The sequence below is a fragment of the Nesoenas mayeri genome (genome assembly GCF_963082525.1).
Source record: "Nesoenas mayeri genome assembly, chromosome: 1".
NCBI lineage: Eukaryota > Metazoa > Chordata > Aves > Columbiformes > Columbidae > Nesoenas > Nesoenas mayeri.
Window position 1 is genome coordinate 152,401,495 of NC_137541.1, and position 18,353 is coordinate 152,419,847.

General features: G+C 39.8%; 1 protein-coding gene across 6 annotated transcripts in view; it reads right to left on the reverse strand.

Annotated features, from left to right (window-relative positions):
- NAXD (NAD(P)HX dehydratase) overlaps positions 1 to 18,353 on the reverse strand; it is a 52,901-nt gene that overhangs the window by 24,815 nt on the left and 9,733 nt on the right. For all 6 annotated transcript variants that reach the window (XM_080356441.1, XM_080356440.1, XM_080356445.1 and 3 more), the window contains 2 exons: positions 17,764 to 17,852; positions 4,937 to 5,045 (listed from right to left, as the gene is read on the reverse strand). In XM_080356441.1, coding sequence (XP_080212567.1) covers positions 4,937 to 5,045; positions 17,764 to 17,852 — 198 coding nt within the window. The remainder of the gene's footprint in view (positions 1 to 4,936; positions 5,046 to 17,763; positions 17,853 to 18,353) is intronic.

Below are 18,353 nucleotides of genomic sequence, written 5' to 3' on the forward strand. Positions count from 1 at the left end.
TGTAAATAATTTTTCTGATATCTTGAGTTGACATGAGCAGTGATTCCAAAGAGTAACACATAGAATCATAGAATGGTTTGGGTTGGAAGGGCCCTTGAAGATCTAGTTCAAGCTCCCCAGCATAGGCAGGGACACCTTCCACCAAACCAGGTTGCTCAAAGCCCCATCCAGCCTGGCCTTGAACACTTCCTGGGATGTAACATCCACGACTTCTCTGCGCAACCTGCTCCAGTGCCTCATCACCCTGTTGCTCATACTCGTGTATGGTAGTAGTTACCACAGACAATAATCTACCAACTGCAGCATTAGCCTGGTATGCTTCTCAGGTGTCTTACACTCGGTACATACTGAACCTGGAGGTTGTTCAGGTATCAAGAGGAAAATACTTCTCAAGGCCCACTGCAGCAGATTTAGCTTTAACAGACTGCTACGACAACAAAAGGTAGTCCTCTTGATCTTGCAAAAGCTAATGCAAACAATGTACTGAAGCACCTGGTGCCATTCTCATCATTTATTAAGGCTGTGAAAGTGTTGCCTAAATCCTCAAAGCAGGAGGCTTCAAAGGGGGCAATTAATCCAGCTAACCAAAAGCAAACACAGAAAGGCTGATACTTCAGCTGAAACTGAACCAAGAACCCATTTGAAAGACAAAATTTCAAACGGGCTCTCTCTGGGCACACTTGATGCAGGTAATCCATGACAGGGGCCCAAACCTCTCCCACCCTTTGCGAGACATTTACCTACAGCCAAGACATTTCCACACAACCTTGAGATGATGACACTAGGGGTGGAAAATGAGATTTCTGAAATTTATATCCCAACAGATAGCAGGGATCTCTAAGGGCAAATGACTGGCTGAGGGCAGCACTGCAAGGCAAGAGGGTTGGGGAAAGAGAAACAGCAATGGGTATAAATGGCAGCTAGGCAGGGCCTGAGCCAAGAGAACAACCAAGGTTAGTATTCAGGACGTTTTCTTGGAGATAAAACAAAGATTGGGAATTGAGCAAGAGGAGCAAGTGTGTGGTTTGAGGACCCGGTTGATTTTACCAAGTAATCTGAGTTAAACAGCGCCATTCTTGCCATTAATCATTACCTCTCTTCCAGGAGGGAAGCAAGCACGTTCTGCTGAGAACAACAATCTAACCCCGCTGCTGCATAACGAAACACAGTAAGAATGGAGTGACAGGGTCCAGAATTTGGTGCTACCACTTCAGGGAGAGAGGCAGGGAGTCCAGTGACAAAGATGATTCCAATGTCGAAGTCTTACTTTAGTTAAGGACAGAGCTCTTTGCAAGGATCATTGCTTTTCTCTACCCAAACCCAACAGTAACTACCATTACACTAACAATTCTGTATCAGTCCATTTGACCACAAAGCCAGTTAATGTATCCATTAAAGATTCACCTAACTCAGAAGCAGAACATTTGACAGAACACCACATTCATACCAGAAGGGGAAAGGACATGACAAGAGTCTGGACAAAGGCCACAGCTAAGCCTGTAACTGCTAGGTGGCAGCATGATGCAGAACACCCCGGAGGATTAGGCAGCATCATCTCCTCTCCCAGAGGGCTATGCAAGGAGTTTAATATTCTTTCCAAACTCCTCTCAAGAGCTGCACTCATCACTCTGCAGGAAAGGAACCTGGTTCTCTCACAAATCTGAGGAACAGCTCTTGAAGGTACAGACAGGAATTCCCCTACTTCCAAGCCTCAGGCTGTAAGAAAAATCAGATCAGAATAAGATCAGAAGTGCAAACATCCCTGGAATGGCTGAATTAAAAATGCTGTGGTGGGTGGATAAGATAGGGACAGAGTATTGCTGCTGTGTGAACAAGAGGAGAACATCCAATAGCTTTGAAAATACTCTGCTTTTAAGCGCTGAGAGAGGACAGTCGTAGGGACCTTGGCCTTGCTTCCACGTGGCAGCTAAACTCTTTCTCAACAGAGCCTAAACCACCACCAGCAGCATATCAGCTGAGGGGAACTCGGGGAGGTAATGGTACTGTCGTCTCTGGCCAGAATCCATCGTGGACACTGAAAGGGAAAAACTGGCCCAATGTGGCCTACAAGGCAGCTGGCTGTGATGGCCAAGTTCCACACCAGATGTGATAACAGTATTTTGGAAGTCTGAAGTATAATGGGGAGCAGAGATGCTTCAATCTGCAAACTCCAGAGCTAAGTAGTGGAGAAGAAACATGGGTTTGTTCCTTTCTTTTGAAGAGAAATAGCCTGGACGGCTTATTTGCTCCAGAGTTGGAGGGTCTAACCAGGCCACGATTAGAATCGTCACATCTACATGGGATCCAGTTGCACAGGTATTAGCACACAATAAATGCTTTCCTTAGGCCATTTTTCTGAAACTGTACCTCCTGGTCCTGCAAACCCATGGCTAGAAAGCTGTGACAGAGCACCAGCCCTAACCCAGGCAACTGAGGAACAGTATGTGAGGGTTTTGGCACAGACTCACAAGTGGCATATGAGAGAAGGATTTAACTTGTGGCTTCTTGTAACGGTACTTGTAAGTGGAATTACAGCCACATGAGACAATCACAGGAAGTCAATAAGTACATGTTCAAAGAGTATCACTATGCTCTCAAAAAAAAAAAAAAAAAATAAAAGGAAACCGATCATAAGGTGCTTCTTTTCCATCAGGCTGTTGAAAGGAGCTGAAATGCCACAGTGTACACACTGCAGACATTCAGCATGAGGGAGGCAGGTGACACAGTAAAGATGCTGAGGAAATAAAGCATTCTTTGGTCCGGAGAGAGAAGATGCACAATCTGGTCAACAAGTACTCAGGCTGTTCCACCATAAAACACTGTCCTCAGGCTGTATACCAGAAATTTCAGTTTACTGGATTACTATCTGGATTTCTCAATGCTCAGAAGAGTGAAGCAGCGCAAACACATGACTGTTTGGACAAGCACACTCATTGGCAATGTGTGGACACAACACTGACAAGAACTGACATCAGACCAGCATCAGAGAGGTGACAGATCACTATGCCTCAGCACTTTAATGGGGCAGCAGAAGGAAGAGGAGGGGGAGCTCTCTCCCATCGCCCCTGCCACTCTGATACAAAATGCTGACCAGAAATAAGACACTAATCTAACATCTCAGCCTTCTATTCATATGACAGCATGCTGAGCTTAGCTTCAAGTGAAAACAGAAAATCATATACCAAGCCAGCCTCCTATAAAAGTTTTAAATAGCAACGCTATCAACACTGGCCTTTTTTTCTTGAAGGTGAAGAGTGATACAAAGATTAAAATTCACTGCTGAAGCAAGAGGAAGACTCAGCCTTTCCCCAGCACAGAAAAGCACCAGTCTTCCTCAAGCAGGCAACCAGCATTCACTCGTCCACAATTACCTATTAAAAAATCACCACTGGGTAACTAATGAACACTTACGTAATTATAGTGAAGACAAAGAACTTGAACTTTAATGTGACTTGAAGTTAATAAGCTCAGATCCACGGCTCATGTGAACACGGCCTGAGATTCCAGCATGAAGGAACTTCCAAACGCCTTGTCTTTGTTGCCTACTTAGTTTCTTTAAGCTAGCTCACACAGAACAGACAGGCTGAAGTAAAAGCATGCTTGTAATTCACTAAGAAATCAAAATTGTTTTTAGCAATGATGAAAAAATAGATACAATCAAGGAATCTTCCAGATACTTCCGTAATAAACACACTGACAGATATTTATAAAACCCAGATGGAATTCTGATATAAAAGAAGCTTACGTTAGATGTCTCAGATATTCTAAATGAATTCTTATTTTCTTTTGTTTAAAGTTGTTTTCATTTAGAAAAGAAAAAATTGTTTAAAAACCAAGAAAAAAATCATTGCCCAATTTTTTTTTCTGTAAAAAGAATAGTGAAAAAACCTTTTCAAAAAAGAATAAAATCTGTTGAAATTTTTCATTCAGAATAGAATTCAATCTCTTGATCAGCTGTAATAAACGTATCTTTTCTTTCTGAATTCATGCTCTGTATTAGTTTTGCACCTCTATATCATAAACCAAAATTTTTTTGGAAACAGAAGGGGAATTAAAGCAGCAAAGAGTGCCAGCAGCAACTTTCTCTAACAAAAGACTAACAAAACAACCCTCCTTAGCTCTCAGGATATTCTAAACTGCTTGGATAGTGTGGTCTTCAGTTTCTTGCCTCCCCTGTCTTGCAGTTTCATTGTGCAACTGTCAACTTTTCTGTAAATTATATTAATTCCACTTGTTAGTACCACTGATTAATTCCGTAACACTTCTCAGGAAAAAAGAAAAAAAGTGTACAAAATCAGATTGATATTAGACTAAAAGATATACTTTGAACATACAAAGATGTGTTGACAGTAATACAACCCATCGTCTGGAAGATGATGTAAGTACATATTATTTAGAGTATAGAACTATTTAAGCTCCTGTTTTCAGGTCTCCACTAACATTTGACAGAAAACACGATTACCTCTTTATCCAGAGTAGAAATCTGCAGCATTTTATAATTAAGAGTATGACTTCTTATGGCAAGGGGACACAGACCCTGTTCTTTGGTACCTCTTGATACAAATTGTCAAATGCTGTTTTGAAAATTCGGAGCTCAAATCCACATTTACATTCTTACAGTACAGGTGCTCTGCACCAAAGAAAATGCAGAGCCCTTTTTCTAGAGATGTCAAAATCTATTTCTTAATTAGCGGCTTTCACAATCAAAATAAAAGCAAATCAAAACAACATATGGGTGCCTAAAATTCAAAGTGATACTTGCAGTTTAATAATGCAGACCATGAATAACAGCTGTAACTTTCAGTCAACAATATTTTATTAAATTTGTTATTTAGTAACCCTATCAAAACCATTTGTGTAATAATGTAAAGGACAGGAAACTGGTTAATAAAATTCAACATAAAGACACAGAATAAAACATCAATATACACATTACCTTAGCGTTCTCAAGTAGAACTTCATCTCTACCTAAGCCAGGTCCTATGACAACTGAGTGCAGTCGTGGTAACCACTTTTCCACCTCATGGACAGCATTGGGACTATCACTAAATGGAATTGGGAACAAAAGAGAAGTTTAAAAAGGCTTCATTTTAGTATGCTCAGAATCTAAGTAGAAGATGCAAGATAGAAACAGATATTTCCTATCTTGAGTGTCAGGCAACTTTATCCTTCAAACTACCAAAAATCTGTGACCCAAGAAATAAGGAATGGTTGTCCAAATAGCAAAAATGAAACATTTATCTCAATTTATTTCTCAGGGGATACCAAATTAAAATGAGGAAGATAATTGCAAGTTCCACTACAGTTGTTACAAAATAATAAAATAATAATAATTTAAAAAAAAAGCAGGAAACCAATAATTCTTACATTCTGTCATAATTCTCTATTTAACGCTTCTTTGCAGAGATTATACCTCGGAGAGAGATCTATCATCTTGCAGGTATATACTGCAGCTTGCTGGAAATGATGCAATTATTTATTATGCTGCATGGCAAAATGATAAAATCTACTCATACGCTTTTCTGGCAGTTGCTTCATAAGCATTTGTTCCAACTGAATTATGGCCAAACTATCCCCTTTCCCCAAAAGGCAACAAGAGAATCGAGCTATTCAGCGAGGGTATTATAGGCTCATAATGCTTAAGATTTCTGTAGCATTCGGGTTTTGTCTACATTGGAAAAATTATGAGCAAATCTGCTGCCAAATATAGCTGCCACAATACAGCATTCAGCCGCTGACCAGAACTATTTATTTTGTTCTGATCAGTTTTGTTGTGTAAATAGGTCAGAATATTTTGAAAGCGCTGCCCAACAATGTCAGTTAATCCTTACTGGCAGTTCAGAGGGAAAATTTATCCTCCCTCCCTCCCCACCTCTATCATAAATGATGACAATAAATGAACATTTTACCTGAAGCACGGGGGAATAAAGTTCCCTAAAGGCTAAGCAAGGGGGTACTATTTGGTAGTATCACACAGAATATTTTGAGCTTGCAATACTTCAACAAAGCTCTATTATTACGGATGAAAGCCCATGTGTGTTTTTCACAACCAACAGCTGTCCGGACGGGACACACCGCTTGGGAACGAGTGCTTAGCTCACGTCTGGCAGCATCAGCAAATTCCACCACGATTTCTGCGAGTGCCAGGCGGGAGCCCGAAGCTTTTGCAGCTGGACTGAGCGAGGCTGGAGCGCGTCAAGGGACGTGGTGCCTCCCGTCTGCCCCTCCGCCCGCAGAAGCTGCTCCAGAAATCCCCAAAGGTGCTCGATGCTGGCAACACACAATGGCTGTGCCAAAACAAGGCTGCGGGGTGGGAGCCATGACCCCGCTGCAAGGGCAAGGGAGATGAGGAACCACGTGAGGACATCATCGGTGTCCCTGAAGTGGTCGCCCACTCAGCAAGCTGAAGCTGAATTTCCATTTGAACCATGCAGCTCCCTCTCTCCTCCTGCTCACAAGGAAATGGTCGGAGATCGTGACTTGCCAAACAGCTCACTGGGTGTTTTTTTTGACAGCTACCAGTTTATGATGTAGATACAGGCTGGAAATAAAAATGATCCAAGAAATATTTAAAGCACTGTTTAAAAAAAACCCAGTTCTTTTATATGCGGTATGTTGACTGTGTGAAAAACTGTCTGTGAACCCAGCCAATAAAACATCACCATTTCTGAATGCAGATCACTTTTCTATTTACACATTGAAATGGATTTTATCTCTAGAAGAGCAATACATATCTTGAATATATTTTTCTCAAATAAGTATCTCACATATATCTATATATCATACAGATATAAGAATACAGCTGTATATAAGGATGCTTGAATGGATCAGATTCAAAATATCTTTGCATAGCAGAAGCAAATACCTTAAATAAATGTTCCATTCAATGTAAGTGAAGGATAGAGCCATAGACAGTACCATAACTGCTCTGGTCTTTTACAAATATCCCATGCAAATAATCTCAAGGTAGAAAGTGTGCCAATTTATTGATATTCAGGACTGAAATAAGATAATTTTGTCTCAAATCAAATTGATAATGTGCACTCTTCAAAACAAAGACATCTCTCGGGAAATGAAGAGTACAATATTAAGCCACTCCCACTCACTTTGCCTCTGGTAATAATAAAAACCTACTGTAGAGCTTTTTATCTTCAAAGCATTTTACAAACATTTCATTCACATAACTCCTTTGCAACTTCACATCAAGACATAACCCAAGGCATATGAAGGGCCAAGAGATTTTAAATGGTGATAATGACTATTACATTGCAAAATCAGCTGTAAAAAGAAAAGAAAGCAGAACAAGTACAAGTACTTCCATAAAGAAAGCAAAACAAGTACTGTCTCAGAGAAGCAGCATGCCAACCTCCCTTTAAGACGCTGGATGTTCACAACAGCTGTAGTTACGCGGCTAAGGACACCTTACAAATATGCTTTATCTACAGCTTCACTGAACGTGGAAGGGCTACTGTGTCATCTTACAGTTTATTCCCACATGCAGACACCAAAGCAGCAGCATTTTAAAGCTGACAGGGTACAAATGTTCAACACATAACTTTCTTCAGGAAGGGCGATCACCTTGAATGTTCCTGACCATGGTATTCAGCACAAAGACAGAAACTCTTCCAGCTCTTAACAGCTACAGCCTACACACAACATTTAAACCTGCCCAGAAGAGTTCTCTGACACCGAGGCCAGCTGGGCTCTACACCCTCAGGCAGAACCCCTGGACCACAGCAGTTCCTCCCCAGGGAAAGAAGGTGTTGGTTGGCATGGGCAAAAACCTTGCCAAGGACCACTTGGATCATTTGCCAGTACAGATCATCACGTTTCAGTACCTGGGAATAAATACTCCTTGGCAGTGTCTAGTTTCCTAGAAAAACCCCATATGTGTTCTTCTTTGTCTGCAATCCAATCCAGGAGAAAAAAAATACTTCGGAGGCATCAGCGTAGAAGACAAGTCAGGTCCTCAGCTGTTTGCTGTGTACTACGCTCACACAAATAACGTTGTTAACTTCCTTCATCCCTTCACACCAATTTCTCTGCCTGATTACTAACCTGATTTCAAACCTCTCCATTTAATTATCACCTCCACTGCCCAAGACACGCACTCACAATTGAAATTAGCACTGTATTAAAAAAAAAAAAGTATCTAGAAAGCCATGAGGTATGAAGAATAAGATGCAATCTTCAGGCTTTGACAGAACAGGACCACATAAGTAAGAATCAGCGTTGCCTTCAGAGGTTCAGAGCCTTACAATACATGACTCGGCTTTTTTCCAAAACAGGAATCACAATGCAATACCCCTATGTTAAAGAACAAAGCTAATATTAAGAAATGTCAGAAAATCTTTTGCAAGGCCAAGAGAAAACAGCATTTGAATTTCTGAGAAGAGGGTAACAACCTCTGAGAGAGCCTTTGATTAAATGAACATCAGGGATTTCCCAAAATAAGGCAAGCTTTTTTGGAAGGTGATGGGGCAAGAGTCTGGGACACAGCCTGGTTTTCCCATAATTTGAAAACACGAACTCTGCACCATAAGCACACACAACAGGAATACTTTTGGAAGCTGAATCCAAGCAGTAACACCTGTAAACATGGAGAGTGAGCTCCAGTACCATTGTGCAGATGTGTGAAATTAAAGATTTTGGTGACAGACCACAGCTGTAGATCTGCAGGGAATGAACAGATCAAACAGTTACTTCATTTCCAGTTAACCACTACGTGTTATGTTGACATGTTATCAAATGCCATTCAGATGAAAATCTAGCCTATGACAGCTCACTGTTGCTCAATCGAGCAACCAACCAACACCCCTCCAAGGGCCAAAAGCTTCCTCAAAGACTGGAAAGCAAACGATAAAGCTCTGACTGCAGACAGAAAAGAACTATCACCAGACAAACATGTCAATAGCAACTGCAAGACAACAAAATCATTAATAAGGAAAACTGAATGAGCTTCTGTAACTTGTTTCATATGTGTGAATTTTAGTAGGTAAGAAAGAGTCTAAAGCTAACGTCAACAATCGATCAACTTTACGCATTGTCCATTAGTCAAAGCAAATCTGTACAAATAAGCAAGGGCAGAGAGTCTTACAGGGGGGCACACTATGAAAAAGGACCCCACAGATGTTTACCTGATCAGCTTTCCTCAGCTATTAGTGAGAGCTAGGTGACAGAAAGACAAAGCTTTGCTCCACAGAGGCTGACAAGACTCTGATATGTGCCTCCGGAAGATATTGATAAAAGTAATTTCCATGGCAATATCTGTAAAGATTCTTCAAATTAAACAGCACCAAGTCTCTGAAATGGTAAGGACAAAATTGTGAATTACTGGTAGCCTTAGATATTTTCCGCTAAACAAAAATCAATATGCCCTGAAAAAATTCCTTGTCTTGCCACCTCAATTATTTTTGCACACAGGAGCAGCACTGCTTTGGTTATAGTGCTCCTGGCAGTAACTGCTGGATTCAGCACTGTGTAGTCTCACTGTTGCCTTTTAATGCACAAACTCAGTGTCTCTTACAATAACTTTTAAAAAGCTAATTTAGAAAATAAAAACTGTAAGTCAAAACTTTTTGCTCTCCAGGACTCTCCTCTATTTCACTATCACACAATACAAATTGACATAAGACAAAGTCCTGTAGATCTTCGATCTTGGTGAAAGCTTGAATGTAATAACCTATCCAAAAACAATAAAGAGCTTGAAAAAAAATCATGGCTACTGCCCTAATATCACCCACAGTTTCTAAACATCTTCCAGAGCACTTTGTAACAGGTATTTGACAGATGCCATCTGCTTGAAAGTAATTTCTAGGCTGGTCACTGCCCTGAGTGGGACGACACTTGACAGCTGGGGCCTGGAACACAACTCGCATGCCCAGCCCTCCAAAAAAAGCAGATTTTGCTGTACACTGCATTTTGTTCAAAGACTGGCTTTCATCAAATGATCAAAATCCACCAAAGCAATAGCTTTACATTATTACAGAAACCTCTAAACACAGCAGCTTTCCTCATTCAGGATGAATGACAGTTACTGTCTCTGCTTTCTAGAGGAGGGAAACGAAAAACGATGATAAGGTGCAGCCTTGTCAAATTTTACATAGAAACAAGAAAACGTGAAGTCAGTATAGGTGTAATCAGGAGCTACAGAAATAGTAGATAAGCGTGAGTGACAGTGCAGACAAGAGGCAGCAGGACCGCAGCTTTTCACGTCTTTTAGGCAGAGCTGGAGCCACCTTAGTGATCAGAGATGTGGCTTGGACATCAAAAAACGCTCATCAATGGGACCTCCTAATAGAGAAGGACACGGGACACAAGCAAAAGTGCTGTCACCTGATGAACTGTACAGCTCCTTGCTGGAGAGAGTATTTTTCAAATTCTGCTCATTATCTGTGCACGTTTGATGTGACTGAAGCAGCCCCAAATGCATTGAAATGCACCATTGCAAAAGTCTTGTTATGTAAACTCAGGCAAAGCCACTTTAAGCGGGCAGTTTCCAAAGCCAACCCAGAGTCTTATCTTCAAAGATGGGAAAAAGTCTCTGATCTAAGGATGAAAGAGTTTCAGTTTTGTTTGTCCAAGCACTGCAGGTAATTATGTTAATGTGAATCAAATGTTAGACCTGCTGACATTTAGATCCTGTCACCTTATACAGTACATCAAAAGAGCAAAAGACAGGACATAATGTGTAGCTCTAGAATTTAAGCAGTTATCTCAGAAAGCTAATTATTAACTATTGTGGTAAACCTTGGGTGAGGCCATTATTGGAAACTGGGTAAATAGGATAGAGAAAGAGATTATTCTGGAAAGGTTAGGTCAAAAGAATTAAATGAAAAATGAAAAAGTTCAAAAAATATTTGAGCATAAAATTAAAACTATAAAGAGTAGCTATATTTGTTAATGCTTAAGTCATCATTCTTGTAAATTAGCTCCAAATTTCCAGAAGCCTGAGGCAGCCTCTTTCAGCCCCATGAACAGAACTGGAAATAACTTATTCTAGAAAAGATCAGTGATCCCATTAATAGCCCACAGGTCTCACCAAGCACCTCAAGCAGGCAGAGCAAATATCAGTGACACCACAGTGGCATGAAGTTGGCTGGATGCAATTAGAGACCACAAAGAGACACACTTAGTAAATTCAGGTTAGTATATTAAAATGCCCACAAAATAGTTTTGAAGACAAAATGGTCATTTTCTCCTACCCGGCTGTTGAAAGATATTTCAGTAGTGTATAATCTGCAAATGCTGGGTAGACAATGCCTATTTGCCTGCTACAATCTGATTAAATTACAGGGAAGAAAACGAAAGAAAAACAAAGACCCTAATGAGAGGAGGATTGAATACTATGCAAATCAAAAGGTCCTTTTCAGCTATTGAATAAGTTAATTTAGACACCAGAAGCGAACATGGTAGGCCTCATCTGAATATTAACAACACAGCAGTAAGAACAGCAGCCCATCATCCAGGAGAAGCGCTGGTGTCACAAGTTCACAGCACGAGGCTGCTCTTCATACGCAGATATCACAGTCTTTACTTGCTCCATATTCTACCTTCAAGGCATCCAGACGGTGAATGACTTTTGAGGTACACATTTACAAAAAAACCGCTGTATTTACCATGTTGTGGTTTTTATATCATTACAACAATGACAAAAACTCAAAATGTTTTCCGCAGCTGCTACTTGGACACCAGACTCTCATTGAGATATCAGATCTTCTTTTTCATTAGGAATTGGATTGTCAACATGCTGTAGACATCAGAGCCAACAAAAACCTCTTTAATACGCATTATACAAACAGGGTCATTTCTCTTAGGCAGAGCAGAGCCTCTCACACCCTGTGACAAAGAGCCCCAAAGGCGAAGCTATTCCTTGACTATTTTCAGAGATTTCTCACACAGGCACAACAACACCTTATCTAGCCTTGCAAAGGTACCACAGGTATCAACGCAATAGTTTTACAACCTGCATTTAGATATATTCAAATACTTAAAGCAGTTGAATGTTTTGATCTCAATCACATTACCAATGTGTGATATGAGAGACGTTGTCCCCAAGTATAATGACAACCAAATGTCTTGACCTCTGTTTTCAAAGGTCATGACCTATTAATACTGACTTGATTAGTAGAATCTGTCAAATATTCTTCCAAATGGACTGCAGTCAAGCAAAACCTGTGACTTTAAAAGTGAAAGGATGAAGCTGACAATGTAATTTCCTTCAGAATGAAACAGACTTAAAATATACCTAGAAAAACTAATGCACTTTTTTTTAAAATGTGAAAACCAATAAATTAAGTGACAAGCTTTTATCACATCGGTATCCCCCTCTAGTTTACATTCAAATCTGAAGGCACAGATGATAGCTGAATCAATACTCAGCACACTAGAGTACTTCAAATCAGCTGTGGACACGTGAGAAGACAGAACAAGTCTCAGTCTAAATATCTGCTTTGCTGATTATCAGCTGGAAAAAAAAAAAAAAAAAACAAGCATGAGACCCTAAAACCTTCAAATAATAATTTAAAAAAAATGCAAAAGCAAATCCCAGGCATGCCTGCATTCACTCAAACTCAAGAAAGGTTAAGTACCAAAGAAATCTAATCCTGGTGTCAAATCACAACAGTATGGCAAGTGTTCAGAAAGATGAATTTGGCCAGGATCTAACCGGAGTACAACGCTCCTATATCTCCCTCTCACCTATCAGAAAGCAGCAAGAACACCAGCACTCCCCACGGTGATGCTAAGAATCTTTGGCTGCTTCACACACTTTGAGGAGGTGGCAAAACCTCTGTCAGCACCACCTGGGATAAAGGCCTTTGCAACAAAAGAGAGGAAGGGAGTATGAGATGAATACACCTCTCGTCTTCTATTCACTCTGCAGCATACAGCAAAGCAGCAGCAGCTTTTTGCTGAGAAAGCTTGACACAGGAAACAGGTCGATAAACAAGTTTTGTCCATGGCACTGCACAACAGGATTAGAAACAGGTTAAGTATACTTCTGAGTCAGCACATACAAACTGACCTTTATGTCCCCCTAAGTACTTAGGAAGAAGATAAAAAACAAACCGACCAAACAAAACAAAAACAAACAAAAATCCCCAAACAGAAACAACACCAAACAAACAAAAAGGCCAACAAAAACTTTCTCATGTGATTCCTATCTAGTCTGCTGTCTACATTAGGTTTGGGAGAAAAAAAAAAAAAAATCAAAGTTTATGCCTTCAGCTTTTCTGCAGGTCTCATAGGGATCCAACAGTCAAGTCACTTAGGAGGCATCTTGTTGGTAATCGGAGCAATCTGTGCTTTCTCCTTAACTTCTCTCATTGAAAAGAGAGGTTAGGCCCAGGTTACACAGAAAAAGCTTTTAAGAAGTGTCCTTAGCTAACACAACTAAAAGGTATGAGCTTCCTCCCACAAAGGACCAACAGTTTTGAATTTCATCTCCACATAATGAATTAAAGGGCCAAACATCTTAAATGTTCCTGTGCTTTTTTTAAGAGACTTGGCACTGGTTAGAAGTGCTCAAGTAACTTATGAAGAGCTCACTATCCATGATTCACTCTACGTATTGATGATTTGAAAAAATTATTAAACAAAATCCAATAAAAGTAGGTAAAATATGTTCTAGCAACCCTGATCTAAGCTAAGCTGCTTCTTTGATGGTAACTGGCCTCAACATACAGGCCAGATTCATCAGTTTTCTCACAAATTATTTTTATTTCAAACTAGAAAAAATAATCTCTTTACAAATCCAAACCAAAACTAGAACTCCGCAATTAACTCTAAAATTCTTGGTAATTCTGGAAGTCTTTCCTAGTCCATACAGATCCATAGATAAAACCAGCTCAGACGAAGGTATTAATTCTAAATCCACACCTATTAACAGTTCAAGGGTGATGTTTCTGGAGATAATGGAAAAATTACCTGCCTTCTTCAGGACCACAATAAATTAATGACATGACATCTCATTCTACTTCTCTGATAAAACTCTGGAGATCAAGGTGTATTATGGACTGTTGACTACAAATTGTCTGACAACCAGGTTACAAGTGGGCTACTCAGTAGTATCTCGATCCTACAGAGAAACTCTGTAACATTATAAAAAACTCCTTGCAGGAGGGAAATCTAACACAATAGATCTATTATCTTTTCTTTTAAAACATAACTAGCTGGGTTTATATAGTTCATTTAACTCTGTGATCACTTGCCTATCAAGACAGGATAAGCTAACCCAACATAGATATCCAGGGAGTCTATTCAACCTGACCTGAGCCTGTGAATTGACACAGGGAATATAAAAAAAGTCCCTGAAAACTATTCTCTAGAAAGTTCCCAACACTAATGCAAGAAAGTACTTACACATTTACAGCAGATACCCACACAGAAAATGCCTGCAATAAAACTTAACAAAATGCAAAAGCTAAGTTTTATCTTGTCTGTATTTGTACAGAGTTTACAGCAGGAGCACGTTAGCTGAGAAAACATAAAAATGCAATGCAAACCAGGGGTAATGGTAACAAAGGCAAGGCAGTTGTGACCAAGACTCAGTATACTCCGCTGTTCAAAAGATGCCAACTTCCACAATACACACCCCTCACTTCTCCACAGGACAGCAGAAAGTCAGAGAGTAAAAATACTGAACTGGTTAGTTGCTCAGGTTTTAATTATATACTTTCATTAATACCAAGTTATCACGGAAGGGACCATAATGCATTTGACAGAACCTCTAAATAAAAAGGAAAATCTATTACTGGTCATATTGACTATTCATGGCCCCTAGACCCCCAGCTATTGATGGTCAGCTCGGGTGGCGAGGACACACAGAGTCAGGTGTTAAAGTTCATCTTTCCAGATCCCAGGCAGTCCCAGCTCTTTCACCTTCATCCCCAGTAATAGGGAATTAAGTCACAAACCAAAAAACAGAGAGAAACTTGCATTACGGGTGTTGCCAGCACAGGCTGTCACACCAAAAGGAATCCCAGGATGGTCTGCAGCTGGGAGCACACGGAACTGCCCTAGCCGTGCTGCAAGATGGATGCTCCTTTTCATAACCCTCCTTCCACAATCCTACTCAATCTTTCTCACATAACATACCCTGCATCCTTGAAGTGACAGACATTTGCCGAGGACCTGAAATGCAACAGTGCAACTTCCAGCCCTCACATACCTCGCTAGTCGTGCCATCAAAGAGCCACGACAGCAGCTCTAAGGAGCCAGAAGAGCCCTCGCATTCAGGGGGCAGCAGCAAAAAAAAGAGCATGTTCTTCCCTGGAGGTGACTCCCTGCAAGGTGAAGGCCGTAGGGAAAGGTGGTGGCAGCCAAGTTGCAGAGGAGATGATAAAATGTCAGACTCCTGGCAGTACAAAATGGCAGCTGAACCCTGGCAAAATGCCAAGCCATTCAAACAGCGAATTGAGGAGTAATACGGGGCCATAATTATGATTAGCATAAGAAGAGAGTAGTACAACGGCTACCTAGTTACTAGGAAGGGTCATGGAGAAATCATAACAAAGCAAAGTTTTAAGGAGAGACACAAAAGAAAACAATGACGTAGCTGCTCGGTGGGTTTTACCCGGAGGTTCTTCCATGCGTGAAGTGCAGCCCGGGAGAAAGTACAAAGACTGTTTAAGAGATCAGGCTCTGAATCAAGAGCGGCTGGCCGTGCCTGCAGAACTCAAACGGCTCCACAACGTATAAAAGATCATACGAGAAGTGTGACACTGAAGACAAAGGACCTCATGAGAAAAATAGGCTGTTTGTGTAAATTTGAATAAAACCTGGGCTCAACAGAGTCAGTCAAGATTTTTTCCTTTCTAACCAGAAAAGACTCTTTTCTCTTTTCCTCAAATGAAGCAGAAGAGATAAAAATATGTATGAGAAAATTTAACAAACAAAATCTGAACATTCTGATATTTGCATTTTTTTCATTTTGAATGTCATATAAACAATATTTACAGATCCATCCCTCTATGCAATTAGCCAGCTGTCTGGGCGAAATTAATCAGAGTTGTAATAAAAGTATTAAACACTACATTTCAGACTTAAAGCTATATGGATATGAAAATTTCTAGATTCACTGTACTTTGTACATCTGGAAGAATTCATAGATAGAGCTGAAGCTTAAAAGTTCTCTTTGCAAATAGAAAGATCAGAGTTTTCATTACGATCTGAATTCAACAGAAGACACTGAGAATCTGTGTATAAAAAAATACCCTTATTTAGTAGGCAAAATCTGGACCTCCACGAACAGAAATGTCACTGTTTACACATTGTCACCTCCCTTTTCTCTGTGCTGCTTCTTTTCTCCTATTAACCTCTTCTATTACCACAGACATCAGGAACACCGAGCATATGAAAACATGCTTCTCCTAAGGCAAGGTCAACTCCTTCCCACACAAGACACCGATATGCTGTATCCCGAGTGTCATCCATCAAGACAACCTAAGTTACAAGCTCATACTGCCATTAAGATTCTCCATCTGATTTGTTATCATACAATGTCAGACAAAACATCAAGTGAAGACATCCCTTCTGGATTTTGGAAGCTAATGCAGATGAACTGGTAAAAAACTGGTAAAAACCCTATCCTTGTATCCTCCCCTTACTTTCAAATATCATTTTTACCCTGCCTAAAATCCACAAACTCATGGGTTTCTATCTTTGCGGGGGGGGGGGGGGGGGGGCGGAGAGGAAGAGGAAAAAGTAAACAAAACCCACCAAACCAAAACCAAAACAACAAAACACAACCCTTGATATCTGCCTGTTTAAGACTTCTTTCTAAGCACCGCTCTCTGCATCAACAGCTATGAAACCCACCTTTAGAATGTAACAAACTTACGGCTTCCAACTATAGGCATCCCAATAAGGGAGATCATATTCTTCTCAGACACAGAAATATTTCTACTGTCATAAATCTGTCCTGACAGCAATATCTGACAAACACCACTTTAAACTATGCTTTTTCTAGCTTAATCACAGTTTTGCTATGCACACCAACAGACTTTGACATGCACTGGTGCAAGCCAAACTCAGGGACACATACCTAAGGCACACATCTTAATTCCCATTTGCAGTGCTAATTGTAAACGGTCACAACACCTAATTGAAACAATTTATCCTATAAAAGCTGATCAATCAGAAACATATTTCAGAATACAAATTCAGGAAAGAACACACAGATCTGCCCAATTAGGACAGTTGCTCATTAAACTTTTTATGTTCTTGTTAAAAACCCCTGTATTTCAGATCATTTTAGAACCTCCATTTATTCCCAGGAGTAGGTGTGTATCCAATGCAACATATTTATGAAGAAAAATGAGAATCAGCATCTCTCTTGCCCAGCAATTTTGTGCAAATTACTATATACACAGTAGTGAGAGAAAAAACCCACAGTACTGTAAAATACTATCAGGACTAAAGAAGCAAGAGAACATACTCTATTTGCCTTTCAAATGCAGATTCTAAAATGCTGACTTGTGATTTTTAGTTCTGGATTTTGCTGTTCAAAGTTAAATGCATTACAATCACAGAACACATGTCAGCAAGTAGTGGAAAGGAAGATCTTAGTTTTTTAAAAAATTCTTCTATATTAAACATCTAACTGTTTGTAATGAAAGTATAAACCCAGGGGTTTTTGTAATCTCCAGCTCACCCATCCTGTAACTCAGAAAAGAAATAACACAAACTAATCAACTGTCAGACTGAAATGTTCAAACTAGTAATCCCAACTTGCTCATTTAAACAAAAGATAAAGTCACTTACAGAACTGGATGAACAATCAGCTCTGGACTATATGATTTGATTACTGTTGCTGCATCTTTGGTACAAAACACATGGGATAAATCTGCACCCTAAAAAAGAAAATTTGCAAACAGAATTATTGAATTTTTACTCCAAAGTTTACTCAGTGAATAATTCAACTGAATTCTTACTTCTCAGTACCCAAAACAAACTTCATTACTTTTTCCATTTTGGCTTAGACTACCATACAATGTTTTTGGAGAAATTTTTTCGTCTCTGATTTCCTATATATTTTTTCCCTGTTTCTCACCAATAGGATGACTGAAAACGCATCTTGAATCTTTATTCACTTGAGAAGTGTTTCTCTTTTGCAGATGAACAAAGATTAAAATGTCACACGTAAAATAAGAAAGGCAAAAGAACACAGCTGAACAAGAGACAAGCTACATTAGAGAGGAAAAATAACACGGTAATATACTTGTAAAATGTGGCTATGGCAATCTAGTCATTTCCAATCCTACCGTTTTCACTCAATGGTCCAAATCCATATCAGATAAAAGCTGACACAATTTCAGCAAGTTAAGTTAAATAAAGATTAAAGCTGAGAAGTT